General features: G+C 46.4%; 1 protein-coding gene across 1 annotated transcript in view; it reads right to left on the reverse strand.

Moving 5' to 3' along the window:
* Nucleotides 1-24,392, reverse strand: part of SART1 (spliceosome associated factor 1, recruiter of U4/U6.U5 tri-snRNP) — a 414,579-nt gene that overhangs the window by 214,793 nt on the left and 175,394 nt on the right. The window contains exon 5 of the mRNA XM_078660694.1: nucleotides 9,890-9,995. Within this exon, the coding sequence (XP_078516820.1) occupies nucleotides 9,890-9,995 (106 nt within the window). The remainder of the gene's footprint in view (nucleotides 1-9,889; nucleotides 9,996-24,392) is intronic.

The following is a 24,392-nucleotide window of genomic DNA, read 5'->3' on the forward strand; positions in this document are numbered from 1 at the left end:
AGAGGAAGGTGGGGGCCCACAGATAATATGCAGAACATTGTAGTACTGGCTCATTTGGGCCATCGACGTCCCGGCTCCTGGGAAAACTGGGAGGCGTGGGCAGAGTCGTGTACGGCCTCCTCAACAGACAAGTGGGACGAACCATGGGAAACTGAGTCTACACGTGGCGAAGTCGGGGGATGTTCCAAACTAGTGTGTAACTTATCTTTGTTTCCTTGAAACTTGTTCACATTTTTCAAAAAACAATGTCCCAGAAAGGTGACAGTAATACCGCTGCGGCTGACTCGTAACATCTTTTCATTTTTCAGGTTTCGATGAAACCGATGAGGATGTTATAAACATTCCTCCAAACTTAAGGAGAGCCATCACTCTAAGACGTATACAACACGGCCTAACACCAAGAGGTGGTAGAGCAGTTTTCGTGATAGAAGCACACAAATCCTTTCAGACAGAGGTATTCTATTCATGGATTGTATTCCCAGAATCAAATCCAGTAACACAATTATTTCACTTCTTTAAAGAAGATGAACCACCTGAGGAATATATTTCGTTCAAGGATATTGAAATTCCACTCACATACCAGGAGCATAATCTCTGGTTTAAAGGCGCCCTAAAATATCAAAAAAACATTACCAGGTTCGGGCCACTAGGTAAACCCGGAGCAACATGGCTGAATTTAGACGGCTACACACCTCATCCTAACATCAAAGAGATGTCAAACAAGGAATTACTTACTCAGCTAAAAGAGTTAATAAAAATTTACAGACAATTAGTCCAATATGTCATGCAGACTTTCACAGTCCACCACCAATGACCATTATAAATCAAAACCCCTCAACAGGGGAATGCACTAAAAATTACTCCACAGACTTTACACGCAGTCATGGGTAAAATGCCCACAAAGCGTGAACAAATTCCATTCTGGGTAGCTCAAAAAATTACTCAAATCGAAGCAGTATTTCCAAATACTAGCTCTTATGAGAAACAGAATCCTAACAATCTGTTTACCAATGGGGATCACACCACAACTGGAAGTCTGCCCCACTTGGGGCACAGGCTTTGCTGCCATCTATACTAAAACACATGGTGTTCCGTCAATTGCAGTAATACCAAATGTCCTGAAACAAATTCAAAACTAATACGGGGCAGAGCCTGCTCTGAATTTAGGTATGAAATTACTGAAAAACTTCGACCAGGTCTCAACAATATTACCATCTAATATTAAAGGGGAGGCAGCATCAGTGGCGATCCGCCAACGCTTAAGGGAATTTGATGCAACAGAACATCAACATGAACTACCCAGGAAAATAGAAAAATCTTATGCAGAATTAGGCAGAGACAGTTTGGGTGGAAAGCCTTTGAAGCCACAACCGTCTGAAGGTCCTGAGAAGGATTCTATTAAACAAAATCCTACATCTTCTAAAAAGAAGTAGGAAATTAATAAACAAAATTCTAAAGAGAAACATTCTCAATCCAAAAGTAGGTCTCCTCAAAAGGAGCCCTCTGAAAGGAGGTATAACCTCAGGAATAGGGATAATTTAAGAAAACCTGACGGGTATCAGGATACTGATACACGTTCCTCTCATACCTTTCAAATATCTTCACAGATATCAGCAAGAAGACGACGGTCAGATTACAAAGAAGAACGCGTGAAGTCCAAAGACGATCAACACGTTCAGAAAAATAAATCCAAACCTCAATTCACCAACAGAAGGTAGCAGGTCTTAAGTTCAGACATGTCGAGAATTCTGGGAACACAACTCAATAACGGAGAATAGGCTCAGACAATGCTGGAGAGTGCAGGAGAAGTAACAATAGCATGCCAGAACCTGAAGGAACTTCTGGAGAAAGTGGACTTGAATGAGTACATAACAGTAGAGACTGTAGACACCAGGGTTAGTACTCCACAAAAGTTATATGAAATAACACTTCGGATGGAGGAAGACATACCAAGAAAAGTGAAAGCACTCTTTTGGGAGAAACTTTCAAGGTGTTATGATATACTTCTAGCAGAACAGGGCTGGCCACCAGAATTTGTCAGGGAGTGCCAACATGGCGAGGACATCATTAGGTCAGCCTTCTCCAACCATATTCCAATTCACCTAAAATATACTTATGCCAGGAAATAGGCAGTAGCCCAGGCACCAGCTTTATACAAAATCTTGTAGGATGGGATGAGGACTCACCTCACCACAAAATACAGCTGGAAAAAAAAATCAACCTACTGCACAAAGGCAGTACCCAATAAAGCAAGACGCTAAAAAACAGGTCAGGGAGATCTTAGATCAACTTGAATACCAAGGCGTGATTGAAACATGCACCTCCTCAATGAAAAATACATATCGTCTAGTTTTGGATTACAGACACTTGAACACTTGTTCCAAAACATTTGCAGTGCAAAATGCACATAGTACAGCATTGATGAATAACATTGTGCTTAAAAAATATAGGACCACATTAGACATTTCAAATGGTTTCTTTTCTCAAAACATAGCACTTGAAAGGAGGTACTTTACAGCTTTCTCAATAATAGAGACCCAGTGTCAATTTTGTTGACTCCCACAAGGGTTCAAAAACAGCCCAGGGTTATTCTCAGCAAGGGTAACAGAGTTACTACAAATTTATGATGACAAGGCATTGTCATATGTCAATGACATCTATCTGACAGACGATGACCTAGATAGGCACTTGAACAGTACCACTATCCTGGGCTTCGTATCTGAGGGCTATAAATTCAACTTTAACAAATCCAGAATTGCCCATCTCAATAGCCTTTTCCTAGGATATGAGCTTTCAAGGGAAGGCAAAAGCATGGTAGTTAACTTTTTAGAAAAGTGTGCGCTGCACCAACCTCAAAAAATGCTGACAAATTTACAATCCATCTTGGGTTTCCTAAATTTTGGAAGAACTTACATTCTAAATTACGCAGAAAGGGTTAAACCTCTCTACAAATTAATCAAACCTGATTTTCCAACACAGACATCCTGAGTTCACTCCAAGTTAACATGTTAGCAACAAATCACTTACAAACACACGAAAATAAATGCAATTTAGGGATCCGAATAATTTCGGGTCAATGCGGATTCACCTATTTAACAAATAATGAGGGTGAAAAAGTACCAATAGCATACAAATCACATTTGTATACACAAGCAGAAATGCGCTTCACTTCAACAAAAAAATCCTGACATCCAAACCGCTGTAGCATAAGAAAGAGCTCTAGCACAGGGGAAAAGCATTACTGTCGTGACTCCAGTACCAGCCTTAGAGGCGGTCACAAAAGCGAGCATTCCCAAGCAAAAGCTTTACATCCTAGATGGATACAATGGGTTAATTCTCTTGCTGCAACAGATGTTGAATATGTTTTTGATCCCGATTTAAAAACACAAGCGTTCTTACAATATGAACATGAATGTCCTCTGCCCACTGAAATTCTGCCTCTCGATAAGTACAAATTTATAATTTATACTTACGGATCAGCACAACCCGCTACAGGAAGTAAGCAAGTTTACAGTGCATCGTGCGCAATCGTTAAAGGACGCATGCGCGATGTTCTCTTCCGACCAATGGTCACTACAACTCAATCTCTAGGAGATTGTACAGCTCAGCAAGCTGAACTACAAGCATTCAAACTGGCACTTGATAGTGCAGATCGCAAATTCCCAACACTTCTAGTGTGCGATACCTTTTACTGTGTTCAGTCATATAATGAATATTTACAGAATTGGCTTCAAAACTGATTCAAAGATGCAAAAGGTGGTACAATAAAGCATAAAACGCTTTTGGAACAAGTAGTTCAGTTGAGAAACGAAACACCAAAAGCTCAAGTGATACACATGCTGAGTAATCAACGTGATGGCGCTCACATTGCAGGGAATTCATTGGCCGATGAAGCCGCAAAGGGGGCTGTGCAGACGGCTTCCGTAGCTGCGGTCACTCGCTCAAAAACAAGAATAGACAGCGAGATATTGTTGGCTGTAACTGGTTCAAGCAAAGGCAGTGGTGCAGCGTTAACGAAAAAAATTCCACTCAAGTACTCCTATGTAATTGATGCAAAACACGTTCCTTTTGCTCGAATCCCTGGAGTGTCGGATAATTCCAAACATGGAACATAGAGCAGCTTTGATATATGGAGCAGATCTTGGGAAGGGGCTGTCACATCAGGGGATCTCTAAAACAATATTAACATTAAAAGATATGTAATGGTGGCCTGGAATGAATACACTGATTCACATCTTCATCAATGACTACAGAGACTGCAATAGACAGCCTAGTGCAGAATGCCACCAGACTACGAAGTAGCCAGCCCAGTACAGACACAGTTGTTAGACAGCATTAGACTATATACTCTAAGGCGTCCTTTATGACAAATGCAATCCCACAAACACTAACTCAAGGTTCCTATGGATGTAGCCTCAGTACTCGGCTGATGCTCGAATTGTTATAAAAGATTTGCGAGTCTTTATCAGCACATACACAATTGGCACACTACATTCTAGATCTCGGGCTTACAAAGAAGCCATGGCCAGTTTGGGCGTAGCATTGTGGTACTCCTTTCCGGAGGGATATTCTGTTGTGGAAAGGAAAAACCGGGACATAAAGCACTCTATAACAGATAGAGTATTAGGTTTGGGTGATGGATGGGTCACACATCTTTATGGGGTCCAACGCCCATTAAATAATTTGCCAAGAAGTTCTCGGGGGGGGGGAGGGGGTGTAGTCACTGCATTTGAGGTCCTATTTGGGACAAGAATGTGGGTTCCTGATCTCGAATGTAAAGGCACAGTGGTAGAAAATAAACCCTTTGATATCAAAGATCGTTTGGCCGTTATACCGGATTGAAATTAACTGAGATTGAAACAAAGCAATGTGTTCCTGAAGCCAACCACCACTGGGGAAAAAACGTCAGTCCCAGCAAGGACTCTCTGGATCCCAAAAGTTGGGGATCTAGTCAGAGAGAAGATTGCGGACAAGAAGGAATTTGGTCCTTCTTACAGACAACCAGTACCTGTCCTAGCCATCCATGGAACAAGAACAGTACTTCTGCCACACCTTGCTGGAAAAAAGGCTAAAAGATGTGTGTCAATCCACCTCATCAAACCACACTATGTGGCCGATACTAAATAGTAGGCCTCGTGGACTCCGACCTAGTAGCAGACTCTCTCCTCTCTCTACTATCCAAGAGGTTCAGACTGAAAGACTCAACCATCGAGAATTCAGCAATAAGAAATGAAGGACTAAGCAACAATGCTATGGAACTCATCCCATTCGAAACTCAAGTAACAGTTCGTCCAGATACACCTGTCTTCACCAACGAAACACGTGATCAACTTCCCCGTGATTGGCTTAGACTCCTGGAACTGCCCCATGAAGGAGGAGACAGAGACTGATCTGTAGACCACAACAGCAGCACCACTAAAAGTTTCATATGGCGTTCCTTGAGCGCCTTCGGCTGATGCTTCTGGCAGGAACCACAGTCTTCTGAGACGTGGTGTTCCCCTAAACACCACATACAAATGGAATGCGGGTCTGTAACCGACATTTGTCGAGTACAAGACCCACAAGGCTTTAAATTAAGCCTGGAGACATGAAGACATGGAGACATGAAGCAGCACACAGTTTCCAACCAACAAAAACTGTCGAACTAACGAATGCCGGCTGGAACGCGGAAGCACAGACTGACTGAGCACCGAAGACTGGCGGATGCTTTAACTTCGAGCCCCGCGTTTTTCCACTAAAGATTGAAGAAAACGGAATTGCAACGCCAAGAGAGCAGACTCACGCTTGCCGAGGGACGTTTCCCTTGAAGGGAGCACAAGCCACATCACAGTTCCAAAAAAAGAAAACAGATGACAGAAAACAAAGGGGGAGACGAAGACACATTTTAAGAGCAGCGGTGCTAAAAACAGATTTCCCAGAGACAGTCAGAGAGCTAGAAGGCTGTTGAACCTTGTGAATCCGGCCACAAGCAAAGCTACAGATATTAGAAGTGACAAGGCCCTGATGAGACCCCGTTCATCCAATTAACGGGTTCGAAACGCGTCGGCACAAAGAAGGCTATAAAACAAACAGGATTAATTGCGATTTGGATTCATTGATTTGTATCCTATTAGCCCTCTTTCAGACTCTTTGTCCTTCAATGAACTTATGAAAAAGAGTATTTTTGATACTAGCATTTTGGTTGCAATTTGAACAAATGTTGTAATATTCAAATAATGTGCAAATGTGTTGTTTCATATTTTGAATTTGATAAGTTTTGTTGTCATTTATGGTTTGCATATTTGTCTAAACGTTTTATATGTTTCGTGTTTCTCATACATGCAATGATAAACCTTTTTGTACTTAAAATTGAAAAGTAAAGGGTGAAATTAAATAAACCTACATAATCAGAAGTAGTCCTGATTCATGTACTTGTAATATCAAGCAACAAAGAAGTGTGAGGGGAGCAAGTTGTATATTAGTGTTCTAAGAAGGTCCAGCCCCCCCCACGTCCCGGGACCTAACTCCTTAAGCTTTAGCAGCTGGAGACATGAAGCAGCACACAGTTTCCAACCAACAAAAACTGTCGAAGTAGGCCAGAAAATGGCATGAGGAACCGCTTCGCCAGATCAGTGTTACAGCTCAGAAAAGAAGAAACTGACATCCGCGCACCAGAGGGGGCTTATATGACTCCACAGCCGGAGTGACATCATTACGGAGTTGTACGAAACAGTCCCCCGCCGCGCAGAGCCACTGCTGAAAAGTTTCCAGATACAGTCTGGAGCCTGGGGAAAATTCAAACGTTAAGGAATCTGCAGCTAGATGTCTCCATCAGATGCTATGCTCCAGTCTCCCATGTTGGAATGTGCCCCCCTTTAAGGAAGTTTTGCAAATTACTGCCTTTGTTAACTCTAATCTTTATGAGCTGGAGTAAATATCTGCAAAAGGTTTCCTTACTCTGTGGTTTACATCAAGAGTTGTATTGGGAACTACCCCTTATCTACTGTTTGTATACAACCACTAATTCAAAATAATAAGGTTGCTATGGTTTCTCTTTCTGGACTAAATTCAATTGATTAGAAGACCCTCTAGGTCAGAACATATGCTGATGGAGTCATACATTTTCAATTCCACACAAGCTGTTTTTTTGGCCTATATTTTGCAAGAAGAGCATATGGATAATTTACATAGCGATGAATTTTCATTTTGCATTACGTAGTATACAAAAGGTAGGGCAAAGGCACCGTTTTAAATGAATGACAAGAATTGTATGTAGATGTATGATATTTTATCGTTTATAATTGATTATATATCCTAGGCCTGAGCCAAACTTGGTGTAGGTGGGGAATACCCACCCTGTAGGCCTTCAGCTATGCACAGAGGGGGGGTGGGAGGACAGGCCGCTATGGGACCAAAAGGCCACATGCAGGCAGCCTGGGCTGCATCCAACCCCTCACCATTATCTCCGACTTCCAAGCAAAGCCAGACAGTTTTAGTGTTCAGCTTCACTTTTTTTGCAAAACACTGCTTAAAGCATGCCAGTCAGGAGTGATTCGGGAGTCAGACGCAAAATGGAATTCGAATCCAGTTATATTTTTTCATGTAGTTTTATATCAGACACTTATATAGGGTCTGTCACCTTTGAGGGTGGACAACTATGGCTGTGGATTTTTTTTTTTTGCATTGAAAAACTCAATCGGTCTGAACCAGCTTGAGCGTTTCTGGATGACAGATAAAAACAGTAGTCTTAATCAAACCTATCACATTTTGTAATTAAAAAAAAATCAAATGTGATTCACAGAATTTGTGAGTCTGGTCTTGTGTGCGAAAACCAGAGATACACTAATTTGATAAACCTTAAAGCCCACTTGAAAACTATTTTTAAAATGCTTATATCTCAACGACTACTGAAAGTGTTTACGCTAAACCTAAAAGGAATTTCACTTGGAGTGACATTCTACTTTCATGACAAGTGTGGTGTAAATCCATTGAGCCATTGGGCCTGGAAAGGTGAGCAAAATTCCCCACAAGCAAAAATTTATAATTTTTCTTTCTTTCACCATCTGCAATTTTTTTTGTCCTGTGCAGATCTACATAATACTTAGCACGCCGGACTTAGACTTACACATTTTGTGAAAACCCACCCATAAGGTCATAAGTGCTAGGCAAAGCGAAAAATACAATTTTTAATGGAAACACCATCTGAACCACAACTACTCAGTGGTGTTGCTGCTGTGCTCTACATATGACCGTTTCGCCATATGAAATCGATTTTTTGGTTTGCTACTAACTTTGGCGCTGTATGATGAATATTCACCAAACTTTCCAAAAACATTTTTAAAAAAATGTTTAAAAAAAAGCTTCTTACACCTCCGCTCCTTCCTGTAAAGTTTCAGGGTGATCTGTCAAGTGGAGGCTGAGAAACAGGGTGGGCAGAGCAGTCGGGGTGTTTGAAAATGTGTTTTTTTCCATGCAATTTCCATTAAGAACTTTAGACACCGCTATAGTAAAAAAAAAATGCTGAAAAGAATTGCACCAAATTTGGCAGGAAGCTAGAGCTTAATCCAGAAAGTGTGGTTTTTGTGATATGGAATAAATCTGGTTAGTAGTTTGTGAGAAATAAATGTTGAAAGTTTATAGATTTTTGGCTGCGGAGGACCACAGTACTGCAAATTCAAAACAAGCAGCCTGATTGAGTGGCTGCATCATGAAGGGAAATTTGGCCCTCTATTTTAGGACTCTGTCCCAGTGTTGTAGAAAACAAATAAAAATAAGTAATAAGGGGCAGAGTAGGGGGTACCATGGGCCTTTTGTCACAGCAAGACAGCCCTAAAACCAAATTAAAAAGTTTTCTTTTCATGGTGCAGCAGTACCGCAGCACAAACTATGCTCAGCGCATCACCCAATGTAATATCATTGAAGTACTACGGAGCTGTGGCGGAAAAACAATGGGTGGGGGGCCTATAGGACATTGTAAGATCATGGGTGTTGGCAGCAAGGGGGGTTGACTGCCTGTGAGGGTTGGCCATCCACAGGGGGTTGGGCCAAACTCTGCAGCCAACCCCATGCCGTGCACAGCCTTCATCAGTGCGCTGCAGTGGTTTGGTAACACGCAGGGGGTGGGCGTAGGGCCAGACCACGTGACACAGGGTAGGTCTTGTTTGGTATGGTAACAAAAAAAATTTCGTTAACAAAATCCTAGGAATTTACTGGGTAAAAAAACCCACAAAAAAAAACAAAAAAAACCGTTTAAAGTGAGATAGCTAGATGGAAATGCCAGTCAAACTAACATTTTAAACTAAAAAAAAACATGAAATTCAACAGCTGTAATGAACGAAAGTAACTATTTGCGCCCTTGCCATTCACTGCTTACGACCTTACATATTACACCACTCATGACATGCTCTATGACATAATTGATAACATAAATGCGACTTCTGAAATTACATCACTGATGACAGTCTGAATGATGTCACTTTAACCTATCCATATGTATCTATATATACACACATACAGTTAAAAATGTTTAAATGCATAGTTAAAGTTTTTGTGGTTATGTTTATGAGAACTGTTCAGTTTAGTAAGGGGGGTTTTCATAGTTAAAAAATAAAAAGAGGATGTCCTATTTAGGGTTACAAAAACAAGCAGTGGATTTCCACTGCTACACCAGTTCAACTGTGGCCTAAACAATTGAAAACCAAACAGGCAAAGGCTTAGATAAAATGTCTCCACAAACAGAAGCAGATGGAGTTATCTATCTCCATCTATATTTAAATTCTAATACAAGTGTTAAAGTTACTTTTTACTTGACGTACATTTTAAAGGATCGGATCACCTTTTGAAGAAAGGGAGTATAAACCTAGACTGCCTCTCGCAATCAAAAATGGAAATAAATGTTGCCATTGCTCACCCTTCTCTCAGCCATATCCCTCTCAACCTGGATCTTCCGACTCCTCTCAATCCAAGCCACAGTGTCATCCAGCCAGAGTTCATCTTCTCCCAGAGTCTTGACCTTCCTGAAAGGTAAAGTCACAAGTGAATATGTTGTTGCATCATAAATTTCAGACGGCCCGACTTCGAGCAAAACAGATACTTGAACCACATATCTCCTGGCTCGAACTTCAAAATCATGACTATTTTACAGAGCTGATAATAATTTGGTTCCAGGAGAACCTAGGTCTGAAAGAAAAAAGTTCAACATTCTATTCTCGAGTCTATCAACTCTGGAAACAGCAGTCCATCCACCCAAAGACCTATGACACTTCTATAGACACATAGCCTTGATAAGCGACCAAAAGGTTAACAAAAAAAGTTACGCTCTTCACAGCAGCTGTAGTACGAGTTACTTGCCTTCGGTAACGGTGTATCTGGTAGAGACTATTCCAGCCACAGATTCCTTCACGCAAAATTATCCCCAGGCGTGAGACTGGATCCGGAACCTTTTGGCCACAGCATCCCTGCGCGCCTGGGGTGGGGCGACATCACGCGGCTCCGCCCAGGTGTCGTACGTGACGTCCGCGAGGTCACATAAGCTCCATCCCGGCGCGCCTACGTCAGTTTTCTTCGGAGAACTTTTCCGCACCACAACGCGGAGGCACCAAATAAAAAACTGTGCAGCATGGGAACAGTGTGCGAAAGAGCATACAAAAAAGAAACCCTATAGAAACAGAGCAACACCGCAGTGTCCAAGGGCAAAGAGGAGAGGAAGAACAGAGCAGAGCCCTGAGCAGCCACCCAACCAATACATAGACAGCAATCCCCCACCTCTCCCCCAGAGACAAGGCACCTGTGTAAAGTCATGTCACACGTAGCAGGCCTACAACCACCCCCTGAAACAAGGAAGGGGAGACAGTCCCAACAGGCAGGAATAGCCAACCTCCACCCACCCCAGCCTAGAGGGCATCCACCCCCCAAGAAACAAGGGTGAGGCGCGACCAGAGAGCCTCCAACCCAGAGGTGGCAGAGGGGCCAGGCCCCTGGAAGCAAGAGGAGAGGAAGAAGGGAAAGATCGGAGGAAACTTCTCGACCTGGAGCAGCCATAGCAGCAAGGCATAGAAACACCAGAAACACCACCTTCCCAGAACCAAAGAGGAGGGAAGAACAGCAACCAGACAGAGCGACCGCCAAGAGCAAAAGAAGGTATTCACAGAGGACATGGCCCCCCACCGGGAGGCGAGTACCAAGGACCAGCCCAGGGGTCCTCGCAGAACGGGGAGGACGTGAAGGAATCTGCAGCTAGAATCGTCTCAACCAGATACACTGTTACCAAAGGTAAGTAACTCGTACATCTGATAGAAATTACTAGCCACAGATTCCTTCACGTAGAATAGATACCCTTGCAATACCCACGGGGAAGGAGGGTCTGCAAAAGGACCCCACCAGTCTGGACAGGACAGGAGGCCCACAGGGGACCAGCCCTGTAGACCAGGGAGGCAACCCCGTCCCTACCAGGCAGGAGGACCCCCACAAGTCAAACGCCAGCAGTCCCAGAAGGGACGTAGGAGGAAGAAGGAAGAGTGGAGGCCCATACACTCACAACAGAGGAACCAAGGACAAGGCCGGAGAGGACTAAACACCCCACTCCACCCCCAGGGCAACCGAGCTGCCAAGGAAGAGGCAAGCCCACCCAGAGGGAAGGCAACAGGCCAGCCAGAACGGCAGCTATAACCATAAGCCGCCAGAAGCATGAAGGACACTGAAGCAACCCACCTCTCAGCACAAGAGCAGGAAGGAGAGGAATGGCCGGACCTACCACTACAAGGGCCGGGCACACAACCACTTGAAGCAATAGCAACATACAGAAATGCCATGGAGAACAGGCACTCGAAGGCAACCAGCACTCCTCAGCAAAACAGAAGGCCTAATTCCAGGGCCAAGCCTGTGCAACAGTTCCAGCAAAAACACAAACACAGGCAACAAGGGCCGTCCAGCAGCCAAAAATGAAAAGGCCCAGCAATGAGGACTCAATGGCCAGCAAAAACCACCTACAGCAAGGACATCCAAAAGGCCCAAACTCAGCTCATTTCAGCAGTCACTAAGGAGGGGGAGGAGGAGGAGGAGGAGGAGAATAAGGAGGAGGAGGAGGAGAATAAGGAGGAGGAGGAGGAGAATAAGGAGGAGGAGGAGGAGAATAAGGGGGAGGAGGAGGAGTAGGAGGACAGAGCCCCGCCAGGAACCTCTGGATGGCAGAGTCAGCCGGAGCATGGAACAACAGGCTGCCATCAAACGGAAGATCAATGAGCCGATCCAGAATGTTCAGGGAACCCGCCGTCCTGGAGCCAAGCATGGCGACGGAGGGCTACTGAGGAAGCCATAGCCCGGCCCAGCACCTCGGAGATGTCCAGAGCAGAGTGGAGAATAAACGCCGCTAGCTCCCGGCCATCCAAACAATGATGCTGTGAGTCCACCTGAACAGTCTCCTGAAAAGCCGCGGAACCCAGAGATTCAGCCGAGTCCCACAGGTAAGAAGAGGCCCTTGCCAATACACACAAGTTGTTAAGGGCCCGCAGGCCCGCACTGGTCGAGGCAAACATGTTGCGCCCCAAGAGTCCAGCCAGCGGGCCTCCCGGGACGGCGGAGTCAACAGTGGCGGCAGGGAGGGAAAAGCGGTCCTCAAGAGTGGACTGGCAGCAGAGGGGTGGAGGGAGAGGCACGCCGGGGCACGTAGCGCCGGAAGGTCACGGTGAAGGAGGTGTTGAGGAACCGGATCTCCAGAGGCTGGACGCCTCCAAACTCCCTCCTGGGTAGGTCTGATCTTTTTTATGGCCCGAATGTGTTGCAAAATTCTTTTGTGCCCCAGTAGCTTGGTACTTCCCACATATCTCAAGCCACAGGGGCACACAAGAACATACACCACATGGTCCGTCTTGCAGGTTATAGCTTTGTTGATGATTTTTTCTTCTACGCTAAAAGGGGTAGTGTATGATGTTTTGCTTATACCGACTTGGCAGTCCTAATCGGATCGTTTTGCACGAGTTCATCCTTCATAGAAGGTGCTCTACCGAATGTTAATGTCGGTTTTCTGGGCAACAAGTGGCCTATCACAGGATCGTTAATTAAGATAAGCCAATTTCTCTTAATGATTTTGTATATCTCTTTATCCTGTTTGCTATATCCCAGAATAATCCTGAAGGTATCAGCTTCTTTGTTGAAGCTTTGTGTCTCTCTATTTGCATTTGGGGTGGCAACTGTGAATGGTTTTGCTATTAAGAGCTCCGTCCTAGTGCGTTTCATACTCTTTTTGATTGCCGTCTCAATGTATCTTTTGGGGTAACCCAGCTGTAAAAACCTGTCTTTACTGTCCTGCTGCGTTGTGTAGATCTTGAGGGTTACTACAAATTCTGTTTAACCTTATCATTTCCCTATAAGGGATACTCTGGATAAGGTGTTGTGGGTGGGACTTGATGCGTATAAAACTGAGTTCCCTGCCGTTGGTTTTCTGTGTGCCTTGGTTTCCATCACCCCTTCATTAATATACACCTCAACATCTAAAAATATTACTTTCTCACGAAAGTTCTGCGCCGCAAACTCCAAATTAAGATCATTTACATTCAAATTATTAACAAACTCTTTTGCTTCATCAACAGTTCCATGCCAAATTACAAACAGGTCTATATATCTCAACAAGAGTTTTACTTTTTTCTGTAGTATATGTCCAAAGTGTTCTTCTGTAGGACAAGCTCCTCCCACCAGCCCATGTGGAGGTAGGCATAGCTGGGGGAGAAGCTGGCCCCCATAGCTACCCCGCGTAGTTGTTACGACAATGCATTTTTTAAATTTTTTATTTTTATTTGAACAGTATTCAATCATAGACTGTGTTGTTCTTGTTCTATAGGCCTTCTGTTAAGGTAATGTTGAACAGCTCTTGTTCAGTCTTTATGATTTATACTAGTATATAGTGTTGTAATGTCCATTGTCATTAGCAAGTAATCTTTTTGCCAGATGAAATCCTTGATTTTCAAAAGAAAATCGCTGGTGTCTCTAAGATAAGAAGGCAAACCTCTAACATGTTCTTGTAGAAAGTAGTTAATGTATTGTGATGTTCTTTCTGCCAAGCTGTTATGTGCAGAAATTATAGGTCGGCCAGGAGGTTTGAGGGGGTCCTTGTGCAGCTTGGGAATAAAATATATGACTGGAGTTGTAGGGGTGTGATTTTTGAGAAATTTATATTCGTCCATAGATAATATGCCCAAACTTTTCCAGACCAAGAGTCGGGCATAGTATATGTTGTATGTTAATTTTAAGGACAAGATATTGCTTCTGCCATAACAGTTCGGGTCTGACAGTTGTCTCATAGCTTCCTCAACATATTGTGTCTTTTCCCAAATTACAAGGTTACCCCCTTTGTCTGCATTTCTTATGATTAACTGGGGATTTTTCTTAAGTTTCTCCATGAGTTGGTGGTACTGAAAGTTTTGTTTATTCATTTTGTTATTAGCTGCATTTCTTGTTTTATGGTCCAGTAATTGTATCCCTGCTGTGACCTGTTCATGGAAAATGTCAATCGAGTCTCTGATTGCTATCGGGGTAAATGCTGAGTTAGGTTTAAATAGCATGCTCTCTTCTGCTTTTTGTCAAGTCCGGTATCATTTTCGGTGGTTGGATAATTTTCCGGATTTTCTTAGACTAATTCTTCCAAATCTCTCAAGATGTGTATGTCAGTTCCGGTGAGGTTGAACGGAGGCGATATTGACTTGCAGATAGTTGTGTCTTCATTCTGCATTGTCTGCTTGGATCTTTTGTTTAGGAAATTTAATTTTTTTTAACTTGAGTTTGAGTACTCCATTAAAAATGTCAGTTCTTGTGAAGGCATAATTAAATCTATTCTTTGGACAATTTTATAACCCAAGAGAAAGTATTTTATTTTCTGAATCAGTCAGCTTGATGTTTCAGAAGTTGATGACTGTATTATCTTTTAAAATTAGGTTTTTTGTTTGCGTTTCCATTTCCTTGCATTTGGCCTTTTTTTCTCTCCGTTTTTTTGTCCGTCTCCTCTCCCTTCTTCTGATTGAACCTTTCTTCCTTGTTGTGGTTGTTGCTGGGTTCTTAGGCGGAGTGTTTTTCGACACTCTTCGCATAAAAAAACCTACTTTTTGTTCCGAGTGATAAATTCGCTGGTACCTGCAGTCCTCTAAAATTTCTAGTCTCATGTTCCGTTTCACTCTCCATCGCAGAACTTAACTCGGAGGTGGAAGGATCCTCAATTGTTGCTCTGTTAGTGCCCGAGTTTGCTTTGGATCTTACTGCCTGTGAGCCAGTCCCTTTGGAAATCTTTAGAGTCATACTTCCGGGCGAAGGTAAAAATGCATCCGCATTCATAATCGGCCTTATCCCGATGGAACTTGTATGTTTTTCGTTCCCTTATTTCTTCCTCTTCTTTGCGAAGAAATTACGTCATTTCATCTCTTAATTTTGTTTCCTCTCGATTTTGATTTAGATTCTTAATTTCCTCATTTAGATGTTCAATCTGCTCTTGTATTTTTAGACGGTCGACCTCTGCATATTTTACCAGGATCGTTACTAATTCTCTTGAAGAGTCTAGGTTGGTTTCCGCATACTCCATCATTTTAGGGTCCGGGGTCTCCTATCTGGGAGCTATTAATATTCTTAGACCACGTGGGATCCTTCCAACGTCCAAGTATCTTTGGAGGGACTTCCCCTCCCACCACTTACTTTGTTCACTTTTCATCATTCTCTAAAATGCGCATTTCGTCTTTCAAGCTGGTAGCAGTATTGCCTGCTGATGCATTTTGGGTTATTGAGTTTATGTTGGGGCTTTGTGCATCGTCAAACATCTCAAGTACAGCAGCCTCTCGATCGCGGAGCGTGTCGGCTGACATTTTTGTGGTGTGTTGAATATATTTGAAAAACTTGGGAATCGTTTTTGGGAACCAACAATTTACTGTTTGAAGTGATTTGTTCCCTTACTTCCGCTCCCCGCTAAACTCCTCACCCAGCCCGTTGTCTGGAACGGACCTGCCTTTGGCGCTCATGGTAACATATGACCAGTAATGAAGCACTACGAATGTCCCTTCTTGCTTTCGCTGTTACTGTGTATGTAAAACGGCAAAAAGGTGGCATCAATTAAACCGTGAAAAAGCCGAGAGGTGAAACGAGTTTGTATTGAGCAACCTTGCCAATAAACTTATGAAGCAGCTCAGAGTGTCCTGGAATTTCCTTGTAACAAAAAGAAATTGTGCTTTTATACGAAGGGGTTCCGGGACCCATCCAGGACCGCCGAATTTCGAAGCTCAGGACTTCCAGAGTAGTGGTGAGCGAGATATATTCACTCACACATACATACATACATACATATATATATATATATATATATATATACATACATCCATACATATATACATCCAAAACAAAAGAGTTGCCTCCAACGAAAGAAACCTCACACAGGTAGGTAAAGCTTGAAGATTTATTGGACATAGGCTGCAGACAGGAAAGGTCCGAGCAATGCAGGCATCAACGTGCGAGCCTGGCGCGTTTCGTGATTGCTTCACTTCTTCAGAGGCTCGATGTCATACGAATCACGCAGCCACAGGTGCCACTACCTTAAATACGATAACCAGTCCTCAGTGGGTGTGGCCACTCGCACGGCCTTTTGGAATCTGTAGTGAACCACGTCTTACTACAGTGAGCTGGCGCGGGATTCAGTCTTTAAAACATGATTATTTCCACAGTGGGTGGCTTGAAATTGCTGCCTTTTTAACTGCTGCACATTATTGCCATCGCCCAACAAGCACCTGGCCCGCTTGCACACGTCAACATGGCGATGCAGGGGTCTGTTTTGAACACGGCAGGTTTCTTCCACGGCTAGGCACAGCCGTTATACATACATACATATACACTCACACACACACGCGCGTGCACACACAAGCACACGCGTGCGCACACACACAAGCACACGCGTGCGCACACACACAAGCACACGCGTGCGCACACACAAGCACACACACACGCGCACACACACATACATACACACGCACGCACACACATATATCCTACTGGCAGTGGCCAGTAGGTAGTTATAGTTAGGACCTAGTTTACATAGGAAAAGCAATTTTTGATTTGCTAATATCTTTGGTGTTGTTTGACAAATCTTTGAGAATTTTTCATAATTATTGGGGCGGTCCGGTCAGCTGCTGTGTTGAAAGTTTTGCAGTGATTAGTCAACTGCGGGGTCCCAAAACGAGTTCTCGATGTTAATTTCCATACAAAACTGTTGACGCAGCTTCAGCCCGAACTGCTGAATGGAATTACACTAAATTTGGCAGAAAGGTAGCTCTTGGTTCAGAGTGCACTCTTTTTGTTAAATGGTGTAAATCGTTCAGTAGTTTGAGAAATGTAAAGATTTCTCGGATATACAAATATGACCATGGAGGATCCACAAACCCTCCTGATCTCGAGCCTGCGATCTGGTTGGATACCAACACTTCAAACTAGGAAGTGATGGCAGCAATCTTGTGACTCAGTTGAACAGTGTCACAAGAAAAAAGGTCACAAAACATTAGGGGCAGGGTAGAAACACCCTGACCCCCTAGGCCTGCTCAGGGGGCTCCATAAAAAGCATTAAAAAAAAAAAAAAAAAAAAAAAAAAAAAAAATTACGCCGGATTCGTGTTGGTTCCGGCAGAAATTGTGTTTTTCTTTAACAAAGAACGGGCTCCTTTGCATTGTTTTCTTTAATCCTCCAGGTGGGCCAGGACCCAGGGGCAATGATTACAATAGATGCTGTGCCCGCGAGGTTCCCCGCAGCCCTGGGGACTGCCACCTCCTCGGGGCTATGTGTTTTAAATGGGGGGGGCCATGCGGGCCTCCGCAGCCCCGAAAACCGCCACCTCCCCGGGGCTCTGTTGTCGAAAAAAATGTGTGACAGGGGCTCCTGCCCCCCTACACACCCCCGGGGACCGTCAACTTTCGGGGTTCAATTATGGTAAATGCGGGGGGGGGGGGCACATGGCCCCACCCCACAGCCCCAGGAACCGCCACCTCCCAGGGGCACAAAGTAAAGGCGGGCATCCGTTGAGGACCACCAGCCCCAGGGACCACCATCTCCCAGGGACTACAATATAGATGGAAGGGGGGCTGAGCGGTCACCCTCCAGGAGCCATTTATGGCTACAGGGACCCCCACCCACCAGGGCTGGCTCCAGCAATGTCCCAGGGTACCCACCCACAAACATTGCAGTTTGCTATGGCATCCAGGACCCGCCACCTCCCCGGAGCTATGTTGTCTAAATAAATGCGTGGCAGGGGCTTCTGCCCCCCTACACACCCCAGGGACCGCCATCTCCCCGGGTTCAATTATGGTAAATGCAGGGGTCACATGCCCCCCCGCAGCCCCGGGGGCTGCCACCTCCCCGGGGCTACAATGTAGATGGAAAGGGAGCCACGCAGGAGCCCTCCATGGCCCTGGGTACCCCCACCCAGCTCCAGCAATGTCCTGGGGTGCCCCCCCCTGGACATTGAAGTTTCCTATGGAATGGCGGGAGCACTGCTTCTGCCATGCCATAGCAAACTCTGTTTCGCTTCATGGAAGCGAGAGCAAGAAAAATGCTCTTGTTTCCATAAGACGAAGCAGAATTGCTACTCCCTCTGCCCATAAGCAAGGTCTACTCCAGCAGGGATCAAGGGGGCCATGAGGCTACCCCCGCTGTCCCCAACGACCTGGCCATGGCCCGGGGAAATATCGGCCCGGATTGGGGGGGTTGCTGGTTCCAGTACCCTTCTTCTTTTTGTACAAAAAAAGGATAAGGCCTGGCCTCAGGGGATGCGGTCACCGGGCCAAAAATGGCCTGGGGGAGGTGGGCTACTCGGCCCCACTTCCTTAAAAAAAAAAAATAAATCATTAAAAAATTGCCCGGGCCCTCAGGGATGGGGCTGAAATCTGTCTAGAGAGGGGGTTGCACAGCCCCCTTCTGTTTATGAATAATAATTTCAACATAGGCCTAGCCCCAGGGGATGGGGTTCCCGGGCAGAAATCAGCCTCATCATATAAATAAAAACATGGGTCAGGCCCCGTTAGATAGGGTCCACAGGGCCCAAAAGCACCAAGGGAAGGTGGGCCACACAGCCCCCTTTACTTAATAAAAAAAAAACACAAAGCTGGCAAGTCGCCGGAGTCCCCGCCCCCTTTTTCCACTACTCTGCAAACGCGCCTCCTGGAAGGCTCTTGGTTGGGGGATGATGTCCCCTTTGTTGCTGACCGTCCTTAGTGGCCAACTAGCCCCCCTGGTATCTCCAGTAAGCCCCACACAGTGGGAATGCTGAAAGGTGGCCAAAGGCCACGCTCCTTTTTACAACACTCTGCAAACGCACCTCTTTGCTCACTGTTGGTGAGGGGGTGAGGTCCACTTTAGTCTTGAGGGCCTCAGGACTAAAGTGGACTTCATCCCCCAAGCAGCAGTATGCCAAGAGGTGCGTTTGCAGAGTGGTGGAGAAAGGGGGCCTGGCCTCTGACCACCTCACCGCAATCTAGCTCTGTGGGGCTTACTGGAGGTAATAGGAGGGCTAGTTGGCCCCCAGGGACCCTCAAAAGACAAGGGGACTTCATCTCACTAACAGGAGCACGCCAGGAGGCGCGTTTTCAGAGTGGTGGAGAAAGGGAGCGTGGCCTGCGACCACCTCTCGGCAATCCCACTGTGTGGCGCTTACTGGAAGTAACAGGTAGGCTAGATGGCCCCTAGGGACTCCCAGAAGCAAGGGGACTTCATCCCCTGGAGAAACTGACCTTATGGGCCAAGCGGCGCAGGGCACGCCTATAATGTCCGGGTTCACCTGCCTTGTCAAACAGAGACACTCCGTTGGGCGTAGAAAACAGATTTATTAGATGCAGCTAAGCACAGTTGTCCACGAAGTACCCTAAGGGTAGATTCTCAGGAGACTGCCACTTCAATCCGTGGCGCACAATCTTATATAGCATATACATTTACAATACCCACTCCCAAAACATACAAAACTGACAAATAGGAATAGTTCGAAAACAAGCTATGGGATGTCCAAAACACACCTTTCTTTCAGACCCCGTGTGCTCTCCTCCCCTCAAGTTAATCAACACTAGTGCCCGTAATTCAATTTGCAGGTGGTAGAACATGTTTGAATGCTTCAAAGGATAGTTTATGTAACAAGAGAATACACAGAGAGAACAGCGAAGGTCAGTCAAATAAGATAAAGTCAGGAAGAATGGTGGGAGTATAGTAAGGATTAATGAGTCTAGACATGGATTTAGCAAACTCGGCCAGGCCCTGACATCGGTTTCGTAAACAAGGACAGGGGTTACTCTTTAATAGAGGGACACGTAGCAGCTGAAAAAGCAAAAAGACCGCGTTCGCCGTGCTGCCTGAGTGAGGCAACACCAAATGGCGGCTAAGCACAAAATGGTGGCTAGATACGAAGCGAAGCCGAAAACCACGTAACCTCAGACCCTCCTTTTGCCATACTCAGGCAAAGCACAAAGGGACCCATGCTAGTCTGAGTCGATATCAATGGTCATGAGGTCATTGAGTTGTTGCTGCAACATCATTCTAATATTCTCTGTTTTCTGTGACACTGGTTTTGGAACGCATACAGTGGCACAAAGTCCACAGATGGCTGGGCCACACTGCAAACAGAGGCAACAAGAAAAGATAATTGCTAGAACCGCTCCAAGGAAAGTTAACACTTTCCATCCCCATGTGGACAGTAGTCCCCAAAACCATCCCATCACAGACCAATCTCCGGTGTCCTGATGAATGGACTCGGAAATGACATGTAGCTTAGAGATGGCTTGGTATACTGTAGGGGCGTTGTCAGGAACGTAAACACAGCAACTAGACCCAATCAGTTTACAGACTCCTCCTCTATCTGCAAGGACAATATCCAAAACCATTCGGTTTTGTAAAGTCATAAGACGATCCGATCCGCCTGAAGTTCAGCTGTCAAATTATTCAATGCTCCAGAAGTCACGTTTATGGTAGCATCGACTACTCGGACCAGACGTCTGATGTTTCGCCTGTTAACTATTGGACCCCAGAAGGGAAAGAACCCTTTCAAGAAATCTCCTCCCTCTTGTCCAGCTGTGTCTTCAGAATCAATAACCCCTCTACCATATCTCTTCCTATGGTGATCTGCAGGAGCAGTATATGTTGGAGGAAGAAGAAAAGCTATATAACATGTTCCCGAGAAATATTTAGGAAGCCATGTATAGGCTCTATCATGGCAGATAAAATATGTACCTTGGGATGGTACTAACGGTGAAGAAACCAAGGGTGTGTAAACGTATGTATGGGAAGAATTACTCTTTTCCTGTTTAATCTTAGTGTTCTATCCATTGATTTGTAAACACAAATTGCCTTTGTGAGGTATAGTCCAAATTGGTGAAGATCTCTGTTTAACCTTGTCAGTGAGGCTAGTGATTTAACGAGTCACATTCCACCCATCATATGCTTGCTTCTCATCTTTGGGAATTTTACTAATGTCCTCAATTTTTGCCATCGTCACTATTCCCTTTATCAAAGGACTGTGACTAAAATCTACTCCACCATTAAAGGACCCACCCGGAGGATATCTAAGTTGATTCTGGTATGCATTAGAAAACATAGCCAGATAAGCCCAAGCAGAACCTTCATACGAAAATGGGAGAACTAAGTACGGCATCCCTCTCTCTGTATTGTGGGGCATGAGCCCACAAACCCAAGTAGTATTTACTACCAATTGATGTTGATGTAACAATTGGATAAATGAATTATTGAGATATTCCATTCTCCTCATCTGTTCATGGTCTGGAAGTGCATAGAATTTGTGCGGAGAATTAGTAGTAGAAGGAATCAAGGAGACAGAAGTAGGAGCGGGTGTTGGCTGTATAACGTGTACAACCCAGCCTAAACATGCTAACAAAGTACATAAACAAACTAAAATGCATAATGCTACGCCACAACGACTAAACATTAGTTTTATAATGGTTTCTTTTCATCATTTTAATATCGCCCTCTTCCATTACTTTATCCATTACTCTAAAGGCGTTGCTCATGATAATCTTCCTTAATCACTTGGCTGTGATTGTTAGCCGTCCTATGACACTGCAAGTCCTGTTGACCTAGTCAACTGCGCCTCTGGCCTGGTCGCCCCCCTGCTCCTCTCCGCGCCTGCCACAGAGCCCCTGCTGACCTGCTGACAGAGTTCCTTCGCCGACGCCGCCAGCAGCGCCCCAGCCGCCAGCAGCGCCCCAGCCGCCGCTGGGCCGCCCGCTCTGCCGGTCCCGTTCCCGCGCCTCCTGCCTGCGGCCCCGCCCCCTCGCCGGACGATTGGGTAACCCCTTCCCGCCTCCCAGCTGACCCGCCCTCCCTGCTCCCCTCTTATGACGCCCCCAGTGCGACCGCGCAGCGGACGCGCGCAGCGGACGCGCGCAGCGGGAGCACCGATTGAGCGCCGAAGGTGCGCCAAAGGTAAGCCCGTCTGCGCCCGTCCGCGCCCAGTGCCAGGACCCCTGGCCCCCACCGCCGGAAGCCGACCAGACGGACCTACGACGCCACCGAACTCAACGCACTCAACACCGGCCGAACCCCGGGCTGCTACAGAGCCACACCGAGACGCACCCACGGACCCTTCAGCTGCCACTCCTGCAAGTTCACCTGCAACCGGACCCACGCCACACCAGCACCCACCAAGCCGAACTCCAGCAGCACCCACCTGAAGTGCATCCTTCTCAACACCCACTCCGTCCACAGACACGCCATCGAGCTCTGGAACCTGCTCGACACCACAGACCCAGACGTCGCCTTCCTCACGGAAACCTGGATGAACGCCTCCTCTGAGCCCGACATCGCCATCTCCATCCCGGACGGCTACAAGATCATCCGGAGGGACCGCGTCAACCAGACAGGAGGAGGCATCGCCATCATCCACAGGAACTCCATCCGCATCACGACCAACACCGACGACACCATCGCACCCGCCGAACACCTGCACTTCCAGATCCACGTCAACCCCAAGACCACCCTCAGAGGCACCCTCATCTACAGACCCCCGGGACCAGGCACACAATTCAGTGAAGACATCGCCGACTTCATCAGCCCGCACGCCCTCCCCTCCGCCGACTACATCCTCCTCGGGGACCTCAACTTCCACCTGGAGAACAACAACGACCGCAACACCACCACCCTGCTGGACAACCTCGGACTCAAGCAACTGGTAGACACCCCCACCCCTTACGCCGGACACACGCTCGACCCAGTCTTCTCTTCCAGCAAGGACATCGCCTTCAGCCACGCCACAGGACTCCACTGGACGGACCACAACTGCGTCCACTTCAGCTTCAGAAGGACCACGATCCACCACCACCAGCAACAGGCTCCCCGCAGAAGTTGGAACAAGATCACTGCAGACCAGCTCGCTACTTCCCTGAGCAAGAACCCTCCCACCAGCACAACAAACCCCAGCCAAGCAGCCACCAACCTCACGAAATGGATCAGCGACTGCGCAGACGACCTCGCCCCGCTGAAGACCCCGCCGAGCAGACCCGGCATCAAGAAAGCCCCATGGTTTAACGACGAACTCAAGAGCTCCAAGAAGAACTGCAGAGCACTCGAGAAAACCTGGCGCAGAGACCCAACACCGGAAAACATGACTGCCCTCAAGCTCGCCACCCGAAACACCACCAGCTGATCCACACCACCAAGAAAACCGCATTCAAGGAACGACTGGACAACAACGCACACAACAGCAAGGAACTCTTCAACATCGCGAAAGAGCTCTCCAACCCCAACGCCGGAAACAACGACATCACCCCTTCGCAAGACCTCTGCAACTCCCTCGCCGCCTACTTCCACAACAAGATCGCGGACATACACAACAGCTTCAGCACTCAACCGACGCACGCCACGACCAAACCACCGCCCTCCACCACCACCCTCCGCGCCTGGACCCCGATCAGCACCGAAGACACCATCCGCACGATGAACTCCATCCACTCCGGATCTCCGACAGACCCCTGCCCTCACCACGTCTTCAACAAGGCCGACGCTGTCATCGCACCCCACCTGCGGGACATCATCAACACCTCCTTCGACATCGCCACCTTCCCGGAGAGCTGGAAGCACGCCGAACTCAGCGCTCTACTCAAGAAACCATCAGCAGACCCTACCGACCGCAAGAACTACCGCCCCATCTCGCTGCTCCCGTTTCCGGCCAAAGTCATCGAGAAGACCGTCAACAAGCAACTGGCCGCCTTCCTCGAGACGAACGGCTCCCTCGACCTCTCGCAGTCTGGCTTCCGGGCCAACCACAGCACCGAGACCGCCCTGATCGCAGCTACTGATGACATCCGAGCCCTGCTCGACAACGGAGAAACAGCGGCCCTCATCCTCCTGGACCTCTCCGCGGCCTTCGACACTGTCTGCCACCGTACCCTAGTACAGCGCCTCAGCAACGT

Source organism: Lissotriton helveticus, chromosome 9, assembly GCF_964261635.1.
Source record: "Lissotriton helveticus chromosome 9, aLisHel1.1, whole genome shotgun sequence".
Taxonomy (NCBI): domain Eukaryota; kingdom Metazoa; phylum Chordata; class Amphibia; order Caudata; family Salamandridae; genus Lissotriton; species Lissotriton helveticus.